General features: G+C 37.9%; 1 protein-coding gene across 4 annotated transcripts in view; it reads right to left on the bottom strand.

Moving 5' to 3' along the window:
• BRCC3 (BRCA1/BRCA2-containing complex subunit 3) overlaps positions 1-17,939 on the bottom strand; it is a 54,278-nt gene that overhangs the window by 19,339 nt on the left and 17,000 nt on the right. For 3 of the 4 annotated variants that reach the window (XM_019627633.1, XM_019627632.1, XM_019627635.1), the window contains 3 exons: positions 14,102-14,189; positions 7,074-7,162; positions 5,441-5,496 (listed from right to left, as the gene is read on the bottom strand). In XM_019627633.1, the coding sequence (XP_019483178.1) occupies positions 5,441-5,496; positions 7,074-7,162; positions 14,102-14,189 (233 nt within the window). The remainder of the gene's footprint in view (positions 1-5,440; positions 5,497-7,073; positions 7,163-14,101; positions 14,190-17,939) is intronic. The other variant, XM_019627634.1, reaches the window with a different exon arrangement.

The raw sequence follows: 17,939 nt of genomic DNA, 5'->3' as shown, positions 1-17,939 counted from the left end.
TGGATGTGTAGATTCATGCTTTTCATTAAATTTGGGGTGTTTTTAGCCATTACTTCTTCATATATATATTTTCTGTCAGTTTCTCTCTGTCATCTTCTGTTGGGACTCCTATTATGAATACACTGATATTGTTTTAAGATGTCCTAAGGTCTCTTAGGCTCTGTTCATTTCTCTTCATTTTTTTTCTTTCTGCTCCTCAAACTGGTTAATCTCAAATGACCTATCTGAAAGTTTGATGTTTCTTTCATCTTCTCAAATGTGATCTTGAATTTCAATAGTGAGCTTTCATTTCAGTTACTGTACTTCTCAGTTACAGAATTCCTATTTGGTTCCTTTTTATAATTTCTCTCTTTATTGATAGTCTCCATCATTCTCATTGTTCTCTTTAGTTCTTTGTACAATATTGCCTTTAGCTTTTTGAGACTATTTTAAATAGTTGATTGAAAGTTTCTGTCTAATAAATCCAATGTCTGGGCTTCCTCTGAGAATGTTTTCACAAATTTATTTTCCTATTTATAGCCCATAATTTCTTTTAATGCCTATTTTGTTGAAAACTGGCCATTTGAATACTATAACATGGTAACTATGGAAATCAGATTTTACCCCCTCCCCAGAGTTTGTTGCTGCTCCTTGTTTTATCCTATTTTCTTTGTGTGTTTAGGGACTTTCCTGAACTAATTTTTATAGTCTATATTTTTTGCTATGTGTGGCCACTGAGGTCTCTGTCCTGTCAGCTTAGTGGCCATCTAGTGACTCAACAGAGGTGTCCTTAAATCCTGAGATTCTAGTGGTTTTTTTCTTGATTAAACACTTGGCTCGATGCTATAAAGTTGTGATTCATTTCTAATGTTCCAATAAAGTTCATTCTGACAGTTTTTGCCAGATTATTCACTGCTTTTTTGGAGAACTCTTGAAGTTTCCTACTATGCCATTTTTGATGTCACTCTATTTACTTTTTTAGTCAGTATTTTTTCTCTCTTACTCATACTGGATAATTTCTATTGATCTATCATCAAAGTTTACTGACTCTTTTCTCTGCAATCTCCATTCCGCTATCAAATCCATCCATTAAATCTTGTATTTCAGCAATTATATTTTTCAGTTCTAAAGTTTGCACTTGGTTCATTATGTCTTGCATTTGTTTGCTGAGACTTTCTATTTAAATACCAGTTGTGAGAGTATTTGTGATAGGCTTTTTTGAACATTTTTTATGATAGTTGCTTTACAGTCTTTATCAGGTAATTCCTACCTCACTGTCATCTCAGTGTTCGCCTCTGTTGATTATCCGTTTCCACGCAAAGTGAAATTTTTGTGGTTCTTCACATGCCAAGTAATTCTGAATTGCATCCTGTGTATTCTGAATATTGTGTTAAGAGATAACTGGGTCTTGTTTATATTCTATAGAGAATGGTGTTATTTTTGTGTTAGCAGACAATCTGCCTAGTTACATTCAGGTTGAAATTTCCACAGTGGACTGTGTTTCCAATGTCCATTCAATTTTCAGAGACTTTATAGTGCTCTTCAGATCTTTCCTGCAAGTGTGTCACCCAGGGGTCATTATGGGACCTATATGGCAGTCTACCAGTTAATTCAATTCTCACTTATGCTAATTAGGATCAGATCCATACATATGTGGCTTAAGAAAGTGAGCCCAAAAATTCATAAACCACTTCATGAAGTTGCTTTATCACACTCCTCCCTTTATGTGATTTCCTGGAGACTACCCCTTTTGGTCCTCCTGTCAGAAACCTGGGACTCTAGTTACTCCTCTTTTGTGCCCTTCCAAGATTGAGCCTCTGTACACAGAATGCTTAGTAACCAAGCTCCCATTCTTAAGCCAAAATCATCATCATCATTAGCAGCAACAGCAGCAGCAAGTGTTCTCCTAACAAATAGAATAAACTATCTAGGAGGAAACACTTGTTAAGATTGGTATCCCAGAGCAAGATACCTAAAATCTAACATTTAGTGATCCCTGAGAAATATGGCAGGTTCTCAACCTACTCACCCTAAAATAAAACCTCCTATTACCAAGCTAAGGCCACAAATAATGAGCTACCACCTATATTTTTGTTGTCTTCGTCTTAAAAAAGGATGGACAAGAAAGATAAAAAAATAAATAAGCATTAAAAATGACCACAGAAGAAACATATAACTGAAAAAAAGAGAAGAAACTATAACATTTCGATATTATATCACAAACCAAGAACAGGATATTGTGAAATGGAAATGAACAAGGAAAAAAAATCCCTTGGAAATTAAAAATATAAAATTGCTAAACAACAACAAAACAAAAACAAACAAACTTCCATAAATGGGTTAGGAGGTAAAATCAAGAATATACCTAAGACATTAGAAAAAAAGGATAGAAAATATGACTGAAAGGTGTCACTGTGGTCAATCTAGGATCTTAGATATCTGACTAATTGTTATAGAAAGAGAAAGGGAAAACAGGAGGAGGAATTATCAAAGAATAGAGAAAATGACATGACACAATTGTCCTACTAACTTACGGGGAGAAGGAGGGAGAGAGTCATAAGAGAGAGGCTGGTAAGGTACCTCATTATGTTAGGGCTTCAAGTCCATGAGAGGGGACCTATAACAGAAGTTTGTTCACATCATCTCCCCAACACTTCGGATGTCATCTTAGAGACAAACATAGGGAGAAAGGGAAGTAATTGATAGAATGAGAGATTATCTCCCTAAGACTGATTTAAACTTGGACAAACTTTAAATTATGGGATTGGACTGAATTATAAATAAGGTTTTCTCTTCCCAGGAACTGGTTATGTTATGGATTGTTTTATCTGGGGATACAAAAGAAAACAATAGCAGAGAACTTCCCAGAGCTAAAGGATAAGTGCTGCCAGATTAAAAGCATTCAACAGTTTTAATCATAGAATATCCACACTCTAACTATATCATAGAAAATTTCACAACCTTAAGAAGAAAGTTCCTAAAAGCTATCAGAGAGAGACAGAGAAGACAAAGTCCCTTACAAAAGAACCAAAATTGGACTGTAGACTTCATCAATAACACTGGATGTTTAAAAACAATGAAACAAACAATGCTTTTAAAGTTCTGAGGGGGAAAATGTCAATTTAGAATTCTTTATCCATTTGGGTTATTAATGAAGAATAAAAACATTTTCAGACAAGCACAGACTCACAAGGTTTAGTTCAAATGCACACCTTTCTTAGGAAATTACTAGGATAGAGTGACCCAAGAAAGACAACATGAAATCCAGACAACAACAGATCCAACCTAGGAGGATAATGAAGGAAAGTCCCAGGATGTCAACTGAGACCGGATTACAGTTGGAAGATGGAGGGTTTCAGGGAGCAATTGTAGGAAAAGCAGGGAACCCAAAGAATTTTCTATTACTCCTCCAAATCTGGAGCTCAGGGAGGTGATAAAGGCAGAAAAACAAGGAGGAAAAAGTCATTCCAAAACCCTATGAAAAAGCAAAAAGCTATACAAGAAAGGAAATAGAATCACAGTATATACTACAATACACTGTGTGGTTGTACATGGACTAATATTTACATCATCATAATATAAACTCTTAATTTTCTACTCTAAGAATAAACTAGTCAACATAGCACAGAAAACAATTACGGTTACAACACAGAACATAAATATTTGCAACTGTGAAAATATAAAGGTTTATGGTAAAACTGCAAGTAACAGTAGGGAGCCAAAAGACATCATCTATTGTCTGTTATTAACAGAATAAATAAAAGGGCAAACTTTATTTACGGTTGTGAGAGCAAAATAATGTAATAATAAGAATAGATAATATCTAAAATTAGTAAATCAAGAAAGAGGATCAAATGTATATTACTTAGAGATATTGAAGTAAACACCAGAACTAAAAACAAAATTAGAAGAAAGAAGTGGTTCCCTCTGAGGACTGACACTATTTACTATAACTTCTTCCATACCATTTGATATTTTTATACATGTGCATCTTTCACTTTGATGAAAATTTTAAAAATTAAAGTTTCTTGACTAAGCAACACTTCTGAATGGTTCAACATTCCAAAGCTATGTAAAGGATGCAGTGAAGTCTCCACACCTCCTATTCCCTCATTCCCACCTCCTCTCTGCTGAGGGGGCTGATGTGTTTCTTTCCATACAACCTACCGTAGTTCCCCAAAAATAAGACCCAGCTGGAAAATAAGCCCTAGCATGATTTTTCAGAATGCTTATAATATAAGCCCTACCCCAAACATAAGCCCCAGTTAAGATCGTCAGCCAGACATGACTATTTGAATAAATGTAGATTTTTGTATATGAATAAATGAATAAATGCAGATTGTTAGAGCAAAAATTAATATAAGACCCGGTCTTAATTTGGGGGAAACATGGTATGTACTTATAAGCAAGGATGCTGGTGTGTTCATGGCTATTTCTCTTCCATATTGTTACATGAGCGGTAGCATGCTACATATAATATTCTTGTACCTCGCCTTTTTTATTTAAGAATGTATTTTGGAAATATTTCTGTATTACTACAGAGCTTCCTCATTTTTTAATGGCTACATATTAATCCATTATTTGGGTGCTTCAAACTTTATTTAATCACTCTGTACTTACAGACACCTGTCTTTTCCAATCCATTGCTATTTCAAACATTGCTACAATGCTATAATAAATTAAAATTATTATAAGAAAACAATTTAAGACAGTCTTTGCATCTGTTTTCCAATTAGATAATGAACTTGGCTTTCATCCTTGCGTCCTCAGTGCCTATCATAATGCTTGGCATGCAGCAGATATTAAATTAAGATTTTCTAATGTAGGTTGAATTGAATTTAAACAAGGACATTAACCTATGCAAACATTTAAATGAGATACTGCAATTCTAAAATCAAGTTTATGGGGCGGCTGAAGGGCTTAGCTGACTAAGCGTTCACTCAAGAGTGTGAGCGCTAGGCAACAGGGTCGCCGGTTCGATTCTCAGCTCAAGCTGAGCTGCCGCTGAGCTACCAACAGGTGGCAGGATGGCTCAGATAAAAATTTTAAAATAACAATAAAATAAATAAAAATAATAATAAAATCAAGTTTATGGAACAGAAAAGACAATAGTGTATACAAATCTAGAATACTCTTCATACTCAGTCTTTGGCTTACAATTCACCAGAGAAAGGATAAATAGCAGTACAGTTCAGAATAATTGCAAGAAACGAAATGTGGGACAGGGCTGTGATGACGTAATTGCAATGAAAAGACTGCTTATATGAGACTAGTTTTCTCAATTCCCATTACCGGAGATGCTAAAGAGCTTCTAACTCTTCACAGAGATATTAATGGGGCTACAAAGAATATAGAATTCTTAATGTCTTACCAGTGAGAGAAATAAAGTGAAACAAAACAATCTATTTCCAAGACTGGCGATTAACCCACCAATACATACATACATCTCTGTCATACTTACTCAGAGCTCTTTTGGGCCTGAATGGATTGAAAGCAAGTGTAGAGTACGCGGCCAGTCTACAAAAAAAACAAATAAAAATTAATAAAAAGAAAGGTCACAAAAAGAAGGATTAATTTTTTAAAGGTATAGCAATTTAGTAGACTCTATCCTAAAAATCAAAGTCCACTCTGAAAGTGGAAGGTTAGAAGAGATTACAAAGATGGAATATGTCACACATTGTTTTCTGTAAGAAGGATAATATAACTCAGTCAACACGAAATGGCCACAATCAAACATGTGTTCATGGGACAGCAGAGAACTGCTCACGAACATGAGAACTGGGAAACTAAAAACCAGACCATTCAAACTGCTTTGTTGGAAGCTAACAAACTTATTCAACAACGATTTATAATGATAACAAATAAGCTTATGATGACAAAGCCAAAAGCATTTCAAGTGAAGTATAAAGTTCAAAATACTGAACTTTAATACTTAAGGAAAAGAGTGATTTTATGAAGAATATTCATTGTTAACACAGATTTTGAGGATATAACTAATGTGCTAAATGATAGGACACACTTGATACTCTTGGCAAAATTCATACCTACGATGTTAAATACTAATTTTCTTTTTGTTTAAACTGACACATAGCAAAATCTCCTGACATGAACATATTATAAAATTCAAACAGAAGCACTCTAAAAGAGAATGGCAAGACTAGTCATTTGATCAAGCTGCTTAACTTCTCTCAGCTTCATTATGCTCATCCATAAACTACGGATGATAATAATCCTCATAGGCTTGCTGTTAGGGTTAGAGCATAAGTATGTAAAACACCTAATAAGTACGTGCCAGACAATAGGTGATAAATGGTAGCACTTGGTACTGTTATTAGCCATCAAGATATATGCAGAATCGTCATTTCTTATTGCCTCCACTCCTACCACCGTGGTCAAACCTCCATCATCTCTTGCTAGATGGCTGCAATATCTTCCTAACTGCTCTCATGGACGCCATGGATTCCACACCCCCTCCCTCCCGCACTCCCTCTCCACCCCGTCCAGTATGTTATCAACACAGTCATCGGAAGAATCCCATTGAAACACACAGTCACCCTCTAGTGGCTTCCCAACTCAGAATCAAAGTGGAAGCCTTGTAAGACCTGGCCCCAGTTAGCTTTCAGACCTCATCGTAAGGTGACCAAATGATTTCTCGTCTAAACCAGGACACTTCCAAGAAGTGTGCTAACTGAATAGGAGACTGGGGTAATGGGGTAAAACTGGGACTGACAGAGGCACTGGGACATAGGGTCACGGTCTTCCTCACTGCTGCAGCCACAGTGACTTCCTTAATGTCCCCTGAACATGCCACACTCACCTCAGGGTCTTTGCACTGGCTATTTCCTCTGCCTGGAACGCTCTTCCCCCAAGAAATCCACAAGACTCGCTCCCTCACTTTCTTCAGGTCCTGACTCAATGACCCTTCTCATTGAAACCTTCCCTGGCCACCCTATTAAAATTGCAAAAAGATTTTTCTCCATTCTGTGTGTGTGTGTAAACACACACACACACACACACACACACACACACGCGCGCGCGCACACACGTGCGCACACATATGCACACACGCACACTTGCGCACACGCACACAATACCTTTGTGTTTTTATCTTCTATGAAACAGGAAAAAATAAGTCCTACAAAGCCTTGATCCATCATCTGGTACATGGCTTGTGTGCGAACATCTGCAAATAAACAAAAATAAAAATCTGCTGTCAAGAAACTGTATCTCACAGAGATGAAGATTTAAAGATAATGATGGCATACAGTCCTCCCAGGATTCATATTTTATAGGCAGAAAAAGGATATATCTGATGGACAAAATGATTGTCAAAGTATAAATATTTTACTAGGATACAGAAATACCACAGGAAGTCTGCAATTAAATAAGAAAACATTAATAACTCTAGGCTGCCTCGCCCAAGACTAGTCCCACTATGAAACATAGCATAGAAAGAGAAAAATGGAAAACTTCAGTTAGGCCCCCAAAATGTGATAATTTCTTCCAGAGGACTCAAAGAAAAAGACAGGCACTGGAAGCAGACAAAAAGACTTCCTAGAGTAAACTTTTGATGGCCTGCTCCTAGGGAAATGAATGTATATGTTAGACCTGATACTAAAAAATGGAACCGTAGAACTATTACAGAGGAAATTCAAACAGAGGAAACCACTTTATAGAACTGATTGCAATAGAATTCAATTCAACATTCTAGGGAGTAGAAACAAAAGCTCAGTATATGGTTTTTGAAAAGGAAATCATAAACAGGCACCAAAAAACATTAGAAAGGATTAGTTCAAAGATTACCAAAAACTGAACAGAGGCTAAATTGGAAGATCTGAAGTCTTCAGACCATTGTTCATGAAGGATATGAAAGATCAGGTATTACAACGAAACACTACAGAGCGTGGTTTGGTCCAGGGACTTACACCCACTTCACTTGCCAATTTGTTCTGAAAACTTCTTTGCATTTGATCTGGATTGGGACTTCTTTCCCATGGCTTCCTAAGTAACGAGTGAGACCACATGGGACCCAGAAATGAATATGAAGGAAATACTGGCTGAAACTGTTGCTGAAATACATAGCATTGTATAAATGGTCTCCGTACCGCGAATATGACCTTGGTCAACATTTTAACACCTCTAAGCCTATTTCCTCATCAGTTCAATTAGGATAAACATCATCCCTACTCTCACAGGGTTTTGTATTTTAAAACTTGCAAGATTTTTTTAGCACAATGCCTAGCACATAAGCATGAGTTCCATTCCATTCCATCCACGACCATTGCTGAAGAATGGCTATCTGAGTCTGATGTCCATACCATCCCACCCAAATTGACTCTGGGTGGTGAACACGCAATGTGATATATAGATAACGCATTACAGAATTGTACGCCTGAAACTTATGTAACTTTAGTAACAATTGTCACCCCAGTAAATTTTAATTTAAAAAAAGGGAGACAATATACACAAGTGCTTTTAAGCATACAAGCCCTGAGATAGGCATTACATAACAATAAACTTTAGTTTAGCCTTCGCTTATTCTATACCTTGTCCTGATAGCGTTTCCACCTAAGTCTGTTTGCCAAGAAGGGCATTGCAAATATAATATCAAAAAACTGTTCATAATGACTCAAAGGAATATTGAATGTGTAACCTCTAGAAAAGAATGCTTGTTTTGGAAAATGTAATTTGTTAAAATGATTGGTTGTAGAAAAACTGCTTAATTAAAGTCACAGCCTATAGTTGTCATAGGAGGCTGATTTGACCCACCAACCCTAGAGATAAATTAACTCACTATGATGTCATTGTTTATAGCAGTACTAATGACCTCACTCTCTATGAAAGAATTGAGCAGGTCTTAAAAATGAGGGACACAGCCACAAGCACATTTCTCCTTTTAATATTTTAATATGCACTTACAAGGGCAATAAAGTGGATATAAGAGTAACTTAAAAATATTGCCAAGTCTCATGAGATTTATGAAGTATCCCGCACTATTTAAACCACTTCCCATTTTCTTTTGCAAACCATGCTCATATACAGCTAAAATTCAGGTTAAGTTAATTGTGTGGGTATGCTGTAACTCAACCATCTCTCTTTCCCTATCATCAAACCTATGCTTCCCCCATTTCCTGTTTTCATAAATAGCATTATCCCCACTAAACCAGTCAAAGCAAGATGCTATAGAATGTCTAGGCCCAATTCATACAAACATCAGCTCAGATACTGACTCCGCCACTTACTTAGCCATCAGGTTTGGACAATGTATTTCAACTCTGAGCCTCAGCTTAGTTTCTTCCATTAATAGCTACATACATTCTTCATGATTACTTGGGAAGTGTTTCAAGAAGACAGTAGTTGTCAAATGCTACGTAAGATGTAGTCTTGAAATGTTCACTAGATTTTCAACATGGATGTCACTGATGGCTTCAGCAAGACCCACTTCAACAGAGTGATGGGCTAGAAGCCAGACAACAGTGAGGTGAGGGGTGTGGGTGAATGGTGAGAAAGCCTAAGTGTAGCTATCTCTTTGAGTTTGGCTGTGAAGGTGAAGGGCAAGCTAATATGCACCTGAGGTGGGACTGTGAAAAGTGTTGTTTGATTTTCTTCAACAAGTGAGGTATGAGCATGTTTGAAAGCTCCATGAAGATAGAGACCTTGTTTCTCTTGCACTGCTTTATCCCCAGCACCTTGAAGATGGCAAGACACATTGCAGACAATCAAACTTATTTGCTGAAGGAACAAATAAGTGATGGTACGAATCCAGTAGAGCAGAAAGGGATAAGATGTAGGAGAGAGAAGCATAATGAAGAGGGAAAGGCTTTGAGAACATGGGAGGCAAAAACTGAGAGGGGGAGTGGACAGATAGGTATTTGCAAAGAGAAAGGACACATTCTCTATTGTAAGAGGAGGAAATAGAAGATGTGCACAGTGATACGTAGGTGATTAAAGAGGATGCTGAAAATCCCTTTCTCATTACCCCCCTTTCCTCTATTAAAGTTGGAAGGGTGTTATCTGCTGAAAGTGAAGGAGTAAGTGGGGAATTCAGAACTTTGGGAATGAGAAAAAGTCCAGATTGAGACTAACGTGACATGAGGCTAAATGGCATGCATGATCTCAGGATTGGGTCCTCGACTGCAAAGGAAAAATTGCTGTGAAGGGCAGCATTGGGATAATTGGCAAAATTTGACAAAGTTCTGCAGATCACATAATAGGATTATATCAACATCCAATTTCCTGACTTTAGGAACTGCACTGTGGTTATGGATGTGAACATCCTTGAGAAATAAGTCACTCTCAAATAGTGTGTGGGTTGGAGGGATACAGACAGAAAAGGAGAAAGCAAACTTAGCAAAAGGGTAACAATTGTTGAACCTGTTTCTGTATGCTCTTCTTATAATTTTTCTGTAAGGCTGATATTTTTAAACCAAGTTTTAAAGTCTTAGGGTGCGTGCTTGACCTACATCACCCTTGCTTTTGCCAACCGCAACCCAAAGTCAAAACATTCACTCATACTCTTGAAGGAATGAAGACAATTCTGAGTGGGTTATCCAGCTCTTCTATTCAACTAGAGCTTCCTTTCCATTCCTTACATGGAACACTTGGTCCTTTGCACATTTTATTGCTATGATAGGGAACATAATGTAACACTGTTTCATTATGTACAGTGCCTTTTATTACAGAATGACCTAGCTTCTCTCTCTTACCCTTTTGCTAATGATGTAACTGCGACCTTGACTTTCTCCATAGAGCTTAACCTAGCCCGTTATTTTCTGTTCAACTCTTTAAGTTTGCAGCTTGTCTTTAATGGCATATTATTGTGTTTATTTCTCAATCCCGAGGCTTTTACTTTTATAGGTGTTTACCCTGTCTAGATTTGCTGGTACAAATGCTGTATTCCTTCTTTACTGTTGTTACTCTTTGTTTTCCCCTCAGTACTTTCTTTTTCTTCCTCACAAAACCCTAAGGTCTAAGCCAGCAGAAATCATGACTGTATTATTCCATACAGGTATCCAATAAATTTTTTGAATAATCATCCATGTAATAATCTGTTAAAAATATGTTTAGAATGCTATCTCATTTAACCACTAGAACTTAACCTAATTCTCCTAACTGCCTTATCATAAAAGCATTAAAATCTGTTACACACACGCTGCTGTCACATCCTCTCCCTCCCTATCTTTTCTGTAATGGAAAAAAAAATTCACTCCTTCTCACTTGCCATTCTTTATCATAGCTTGGCATTCTTTTCCTATTAAACATACTGACTGTACATATTTTAAATCAACCTGTTTTTATTCATCACTCACTTTTTCCCAAGGCTTGCTAATATAGGGCCTGTTTGACCCAATTCTTAAACAACTGTTTGGAGATGAGTTGTATCTTTGTATTTTGAAATCCACAGCAGTCTACTGTGAACACCAGTTTCGTTGGGAGATTGTTTTTTTCTTTAGTTTTACCCATAGTTTTATTACCACAAATATTTTGATGTCAGTTGAAACCTGATGTATTCTTGTTAACCCTTCAAATGTTGTCTGCCCTTCACTGTTAGACATGTAATCATACTCTGTGTGTGTCACGAGTTGTACAAATACATGCTTTGGTATCGTGATAAGCATGGGACAAAGGCCACAACCATGATTTCACGCACTGCTCCAAACAACGCTGAGACTGGTAACGGGTTCTCCGTTTGTGTCATAGAGCAAACTGTGGCACAGAGATGTTAAGAGGTCTTCTCATCTACTAAGTGACTGAAACGAGATTCTAACACAGCCTCCTTTCCTAACACAATCCAAAGCTGGTGTTCCCAGCCCTCATGGTGGGGTTAGATACCTCTCTGAACTTTCTATTTGCAGTTTAAAATTTTACACTCTTAGAAGTGTCTTTGAGAGTAAGCTTTATTACATTTGCGGTTATTTGTTCCTTTTGCTTACCCAGGTAAGTATTAGTATTTCTAGGTAAGATACGAATGCTCCAGTCTCCAAGTCTATTTTGTGCTGAATTATTCATTTGGCTTCTTTATTGATTCATAATTTTCAGTGGATCCTGTTTCTCAGTTTCATTCTGCTCTTACTGCTGCACTGCAAATGCATCCCAGCTTCTTGTTAAATGGCGTGGACCTTCTTCCCCAGCGGGGAAAATTCAATCATTCTCCGAATTCTAAACATTTTGTGGGTGTTCGACTTCAGAGACTAATAATGTTTACCCCACGCCCCTAGTTCTTAGGGAGTTTCTTTTCTTACCACACGATTTTAAATCTTTTCCATTCTAACTTATTACCATAGTGACAGTAATTGTTCAGGAATATACATTCCAAGCTTTCTTTCATGAGTGGTTGGTACTTATTTCTTTCTGGCTGTTGGCACTACCATAGGAGAAATTTGAGGTCAATCCCATTTAATGTTGATGGTGGCAGGAAAAAAATAGCTACTATTATTGAGTAAAAGTTAGGTATAAGCAAACACTGAATTTATTCAGTGATATTACGGTTTTACAGGAATACATTTATAGCTATAAAAACCACTTTTACTGGGGCATTAGTGAGCCAATTAAAGGCTATGAATAAGGGCAATAATTTAAATGACAGTATTATATCAATGCTATTTTCTCAATTGTTGATAAATGCACTGTAGTTATATAAGAAAATAGCATTGTATTTAGGAACTTCACACTGAAGAGTATTTAGAGGTAAAGGAGAATAGCGTCTGCAACTTACTTTCAAATATTTCAGGAAAAATTATACTCAGATCCACACACATACATATATACATATACACATATGTACAGAAAGAGAGAATGACACAGCAAATGTTGCAAAATGTTAACATTTGGCAAATCTAGGAAAAGAGTATTCAGGAATTCTTTGACTATTTTATCAACTTTAACCCAAATTATGTCAAGATACAACTTAAAAATACCTCAGTTCTTGTGATTGCACATTCTAGCTTCAAGCTTTTTCTTTTGCATTGAAGAAACTGTTTTGATACTACATTATTTTTGTTAATACAGGATGTCTTAGGCACGCCAATATCATGCTACAGTGGGGCAGGAGTCGGTTTCTGTCAGCAAGAAACAGAGCAAATCCCTTATCTCCCTTATTCTAAATCAGTATTGAACTGGGGCTCCACACCGGAATTCCTTGAGCTTTTTCACAGTATTCCTAGGCCCCACTCCCAGAGACTGTTAGGTCCGGGTTGGGAAAGATGAATTTAGGGCAGGTCCATTTTACAGAAGCTCTCGAGCTGATTCTGAGAAGTGTCCCTCCCTACACTGAGAGTCACTGCTCTCGATGCAGGACCACCCATCTATTATTCAAGTCTGACACTGCACTGCTGCTGGTTTCTTGGCACTCATGCCACAGCACAGGTGAACATGGAATTTGCAATCGATCAAGCCTCTATGACTCGAAATAGAAGATCACGGTGGAAAGAGCCCAGACTTGGAAGACAGACCTGGCTTCAAACCTCAGCTCTGCTGCTGAGTTACCATTGTGGGCCTCTATTTTCTCCTCAGTACAATGGGGGGAGATTTCTAACTGACAGGCTACCATGAAGGTTCGAGATGAAAACAGTTGGAAACCATCAGCACATAAATGCCCAAGAATGTTACTTCAGTTTGCCCAAGTAAAATTGTTCTACTTCCTTCAGGAGAGTCGGGTAGAGACAAAACGTGACCGTGATTCAGGACAAGGGGTAAAGATAAAGAGAGAAAACAATTTTGTAACATTATTAGAGGGATAGAAGGTAGGTTGACATCCCAAACAGCTAGGATGGAATGTGTGTTAAACAGCCATGCAGACATCAGTTTTGTAGCTGTCACCCATCCCACCAGTGGTAGTGTATTGGGCAGTGGTATTCACAAATTAGCCATTTTTAGTTATAGCTTTTTTTTTATATCAGCCAATTATAAGGATTTAGCTAATCTTGATTTCCTGAATAGTCAAAATGGAGTAGTGAAATTTTATCTCTTTTAAGAACAATCAATATTACTTTTAAAACATAGCAAAATAAAAATAAGGATACCTGTTTAAGGATAGTTAAATTTTGGTTTAAAATAACCATAGCCCATGTAATGGAGAAGGAAAATTCTATTCACTTCTAAGATGCAACCCCGTAATACTTACCAACATGTGAAGGCCAAACAGTTATATGAGGATGGGAGTGATACCAGCCCACGACTCTCATGGGGCGACCTGTGAGTTCAGCCAACCTGTGTGTCTGTCAAGGTATTTTCAACTTGTGGGAACAAAATCTGTGACGCTAATAAGGGCGCAGAAAGCATCCTGAGGTTTAAAACAAACCTATTACAATTTAATGGCAATAAAAGAATGAAACAAGGTTGACACCAGACTTACAATTTAAAAACAAGGTGTTTCTTTTTTTAAATGGAATCCGTTCGGTTTCCATGATTATATACAGTTGCATCCTCTTAATCCAATTTAGGTAATGTTTCATCACACAAATACTTCTCACTGTGCTATCTGAAAGATTTTTCTAAGTCACTTACATTATTAACTTGAGTAGTCTTCTATCCTCTCTCTAGTTCCAACCTATTCCCATTTTTGAAAAAAGATTTTGAAAAAGATTTTTAAAATTCATTTGATTTCTCTCTGGCAGGCCGCCAATGTCAACAATAGCAATGAGGGTGGTTTCAGAACCAAATGAACAAAGGCCCCTGGGTGTAGTCTCTCCATTTGTCTAGAAATGTCCCCCAAAAGAATGCTGTCCTTTGTTCTAGAAATAAAATTTTCCTGTAACTCTGAGGCTCTAACTTGAAATAAGAACTCAGCTTGAGGGCCGGCCTAGTGGCTCAGTTGGTTAAAAGCTCGCTCAAGAGTGTGAGCTCTGAGCAACAGCAGTTCGATGCCCAGCCCAAGCTGAGCTGCCGCTGAGATGCCAATAGGCGGCAAGATGGCTCAGCTTAAAAAAAGAAAAAGAACTCAGCTCATTTTCTGCAAATTACATTAAGACACAACAGTCCTTTCTATATAACCCAGTCTGAGAAAGAATAATTTTAAGTATTGTTTTATTTTCAAATGCCAAGAGAAGTCACTTAACTTCTCTTAACCCACTTCTTCAGCTGCAGGCTGCAGGTATTTCCAGCTCACCCAGCCGTTGAGGAGTAAATGAGGTAATCCACACAAGGTGCTTAGCTTCGTGCCTGGCACCCACTAAATGCTAAACAGACTGCCATTGTCATGTCAGAGTGCATACCATGCAACTGTGTGTCCATCCATTTTGGGAATGGACGAGTTTCAGTTTGAAGTTATAACATATAGTCACAATAATAAACATCTTTTATACAATTACATTCTGGGAATTTTATTTTGGCAAAGTTTGGTTTCGTTGGTTGATTTAAATACCAATGAATGGGCTTTCTGCTTCTAGCTAAGATGGAGTAACAGGGACTGGACTTATCCTCCTGCCTGAAACAAATAAATAAACTGGATAATATGTAAGAAACAGGAAGGCCAATAGATGGGAAACAAAAAACGTGAGCCCTTAAAGAGAACTGCCAGGCCACAGAGTAGGAAGGGGAATTGAGATGGAGCCCAGGCAGCTCCCCAAGTTTAGGAGATGGAACTGAAATTCTCAGCACCTAGAGCTGGCAGGGTAGAGGACCAGAGAGAAGAGCGTGGCAGGGGGAGAAGACCCTCCACACCCGTGGATGGTCCCACTGGAGTATTCAACAGACCACTGATCAACACAGGCGTGAGGAAATTACGTGAGGCCGGGGGAAGGACCCCGAAAGGATGAAAGTGGACGATGCCTAGCGCTCAAGCAGGACAGGCACTAGTGGCTGTCCCCACCGGCCAGAATGGTAAACCTCACAATTCGGAGGCATTGGGAAGGGCGCTCAGAAGGAAGGGTCTTGCATCAGCGTGTGGGGGGAAAAAAAAGCTACGCTGAAAGGGCCCACGCAGCAAATCTTCAGAGCCAGACGCTAAAGGATCCAACTGTTTCCAGCATCCAGAACACAGCTCAAACCATGTGTCTAGGCCTATAAAAATATCCAGTCCTCAAGGGAAAATCATGTCTGACATCCAGTCAAAAATTACCAGGCATGCAGAGAAGCAGGAGAATCCAATCCTTAATGAGATGGAGTACAGATTAGTGGAGCCAAAGATAAGAGACAGGAGGAGGGGCCAAGAGAAAAAAGCCAATCTTAAAGGTCACATACCATAGGATTTCATTTATCAAACATTCCTGAAATGACATTATGGAGATGGAGAACAGATTAGTGCCTGACAGGGGCTGGGGTGGGTGTGACTACACAGGAGCCATGAGAGAGATCTTTATGGTGACTCCTATGGTGGTTAAATGTATCTACACATATGACAAAATGGCACAGAACACACATTGTATCAATGTCAATATCCTGGTTTCCATATTATGCTGTACATTATGTAAGATGTAACCTTCAGGGAAAAGTGGGTAAGGTTTACATGGACCTTTCTGTACCATTTCTGCAACTACCAATGACTCTATAATACAATTATTTCCAAATAAAGAGTTTAGGGGCTGCTGGTTAGCTCAGGTGGTTACAGCACAGGCTCAAAACACCAAGGTTGCTGGTTCAATTCCCACATGGGCCAAAGAGCTGTGCCCTCCACAACTAGACTGAAACAACTACTTGACTTGGAGCTGATGGGTCCTGGAAAAACATACTATTCCCCAATAAAATTTCAAAGAAAACTATTTTTTAAATAAATAAAAATAAAGTTTTTTTTAAAAAGTATGCACCATAAAAACACACTGATACATCTGATTATATAAAAATGCAAAAACAACAATTTGATTAAAGAAGGCACACACACACCATGAATAAGCTGAGAAAAATCACTATCCTTATCACAAACAGCTAATTTTCTTAACATATAGCATGCCTGTAAATTATTAAGAAAAATATGTCAAAATCAACAGAAAAAATGGGCAAAGGAAATAACCAGAAGATTCAGAGAAAATTAGAAATGACTTAAAAATTCAAAGCTTGGGTGGCCAGGTGGCTCAGTTGATTACAGTGCATGCTCTTAACAACAAGGTTGCCAGTTCGATTTCCGCATAGGATGGTGGGCTGTGCCCCCCGCAACTAGAGAGAAAACACGGCGACTGGACTTGGAGCTGAGTTGTGCCCTCCACAACTAAATTGAAGGACAACAACTTGACTTGCAGCTGATGGGTCCTGGAAAAAACACAGTTACCCAATAAAAAAAAATTCAAAGCTGATCAAATTTCCACATAAGAAAAATGCTAATTAAAATTGCAAGAAATAAGATACAATGTTTTGCGGATCAGATTGGCAACAATCAAAAACGTTGATCTACCAGGGCCTCATAGCACAAAAACAGAAACAAAACTTCGTTGACACACAATGCTTGTGAGTGTGCAGGGAAAGAGGCACTCTTGGACATTGCAAGAGGGTAAGCTGGTAAAACAGGAATATAGCTACTAATACTCGTATGCTTTGCCCCAGCAATTTCTCCTCTGGGAATTGATCCTACAGATGCACACAAACACATTTGTGAAATACAGTATGTATTAATACTTCTAAAAAAGAAAGTGTTTCTATATACACAGAATTCACATGTCAGGGTGCATATAAACTTAATAACCCTGGTTATGTCCAGGGAGGGACCATGGGGCATTTGGGCAGAGGTTGGAGAAAAACACATATTTTGTGTACTTTTTTGTACCTTTTAAAGTGTACACTATGTATATGTACTACTTGTTTTTAAAAGTTACTTTTTAATTGACTACAAGAGTAACTTAATCCAAAAGAACGATAAATTCAATGTTGCCACAGGGTCGTGGAAGACAGTTCGAGGAATGTAATTGATGGTGTTGTGAATATTTTGTGGGGTGTCAGATGGTCACGTCTTGCTAGGGAGACCGCATCATGGATGGGGTAGAGGCTTGATCACTGCACTGTACACCTGAAGCTGTTGTTGTATAATATTGTAT

Source organism: Hipposideros armiger, unplaced genomic scaffold, assembly GCF_001890085.2.
Source record: "Hipposideros armiger isolate ML-2016 unplaced genomic scaffold, ASM189008v1 scaffold_738, whole genome shotgun sequence".
NCBI lineage: Eukaryota > Metazoa > Chordata > Mammalia > Chiroptera > Hipposideridae > Hipposideros > Hipposideros armiger.
The sequence above is the reverse complement of the archived record's forward strand: the minus strand, read 5'-3'. Positions and strand labels throughout refer to the sequence as shown.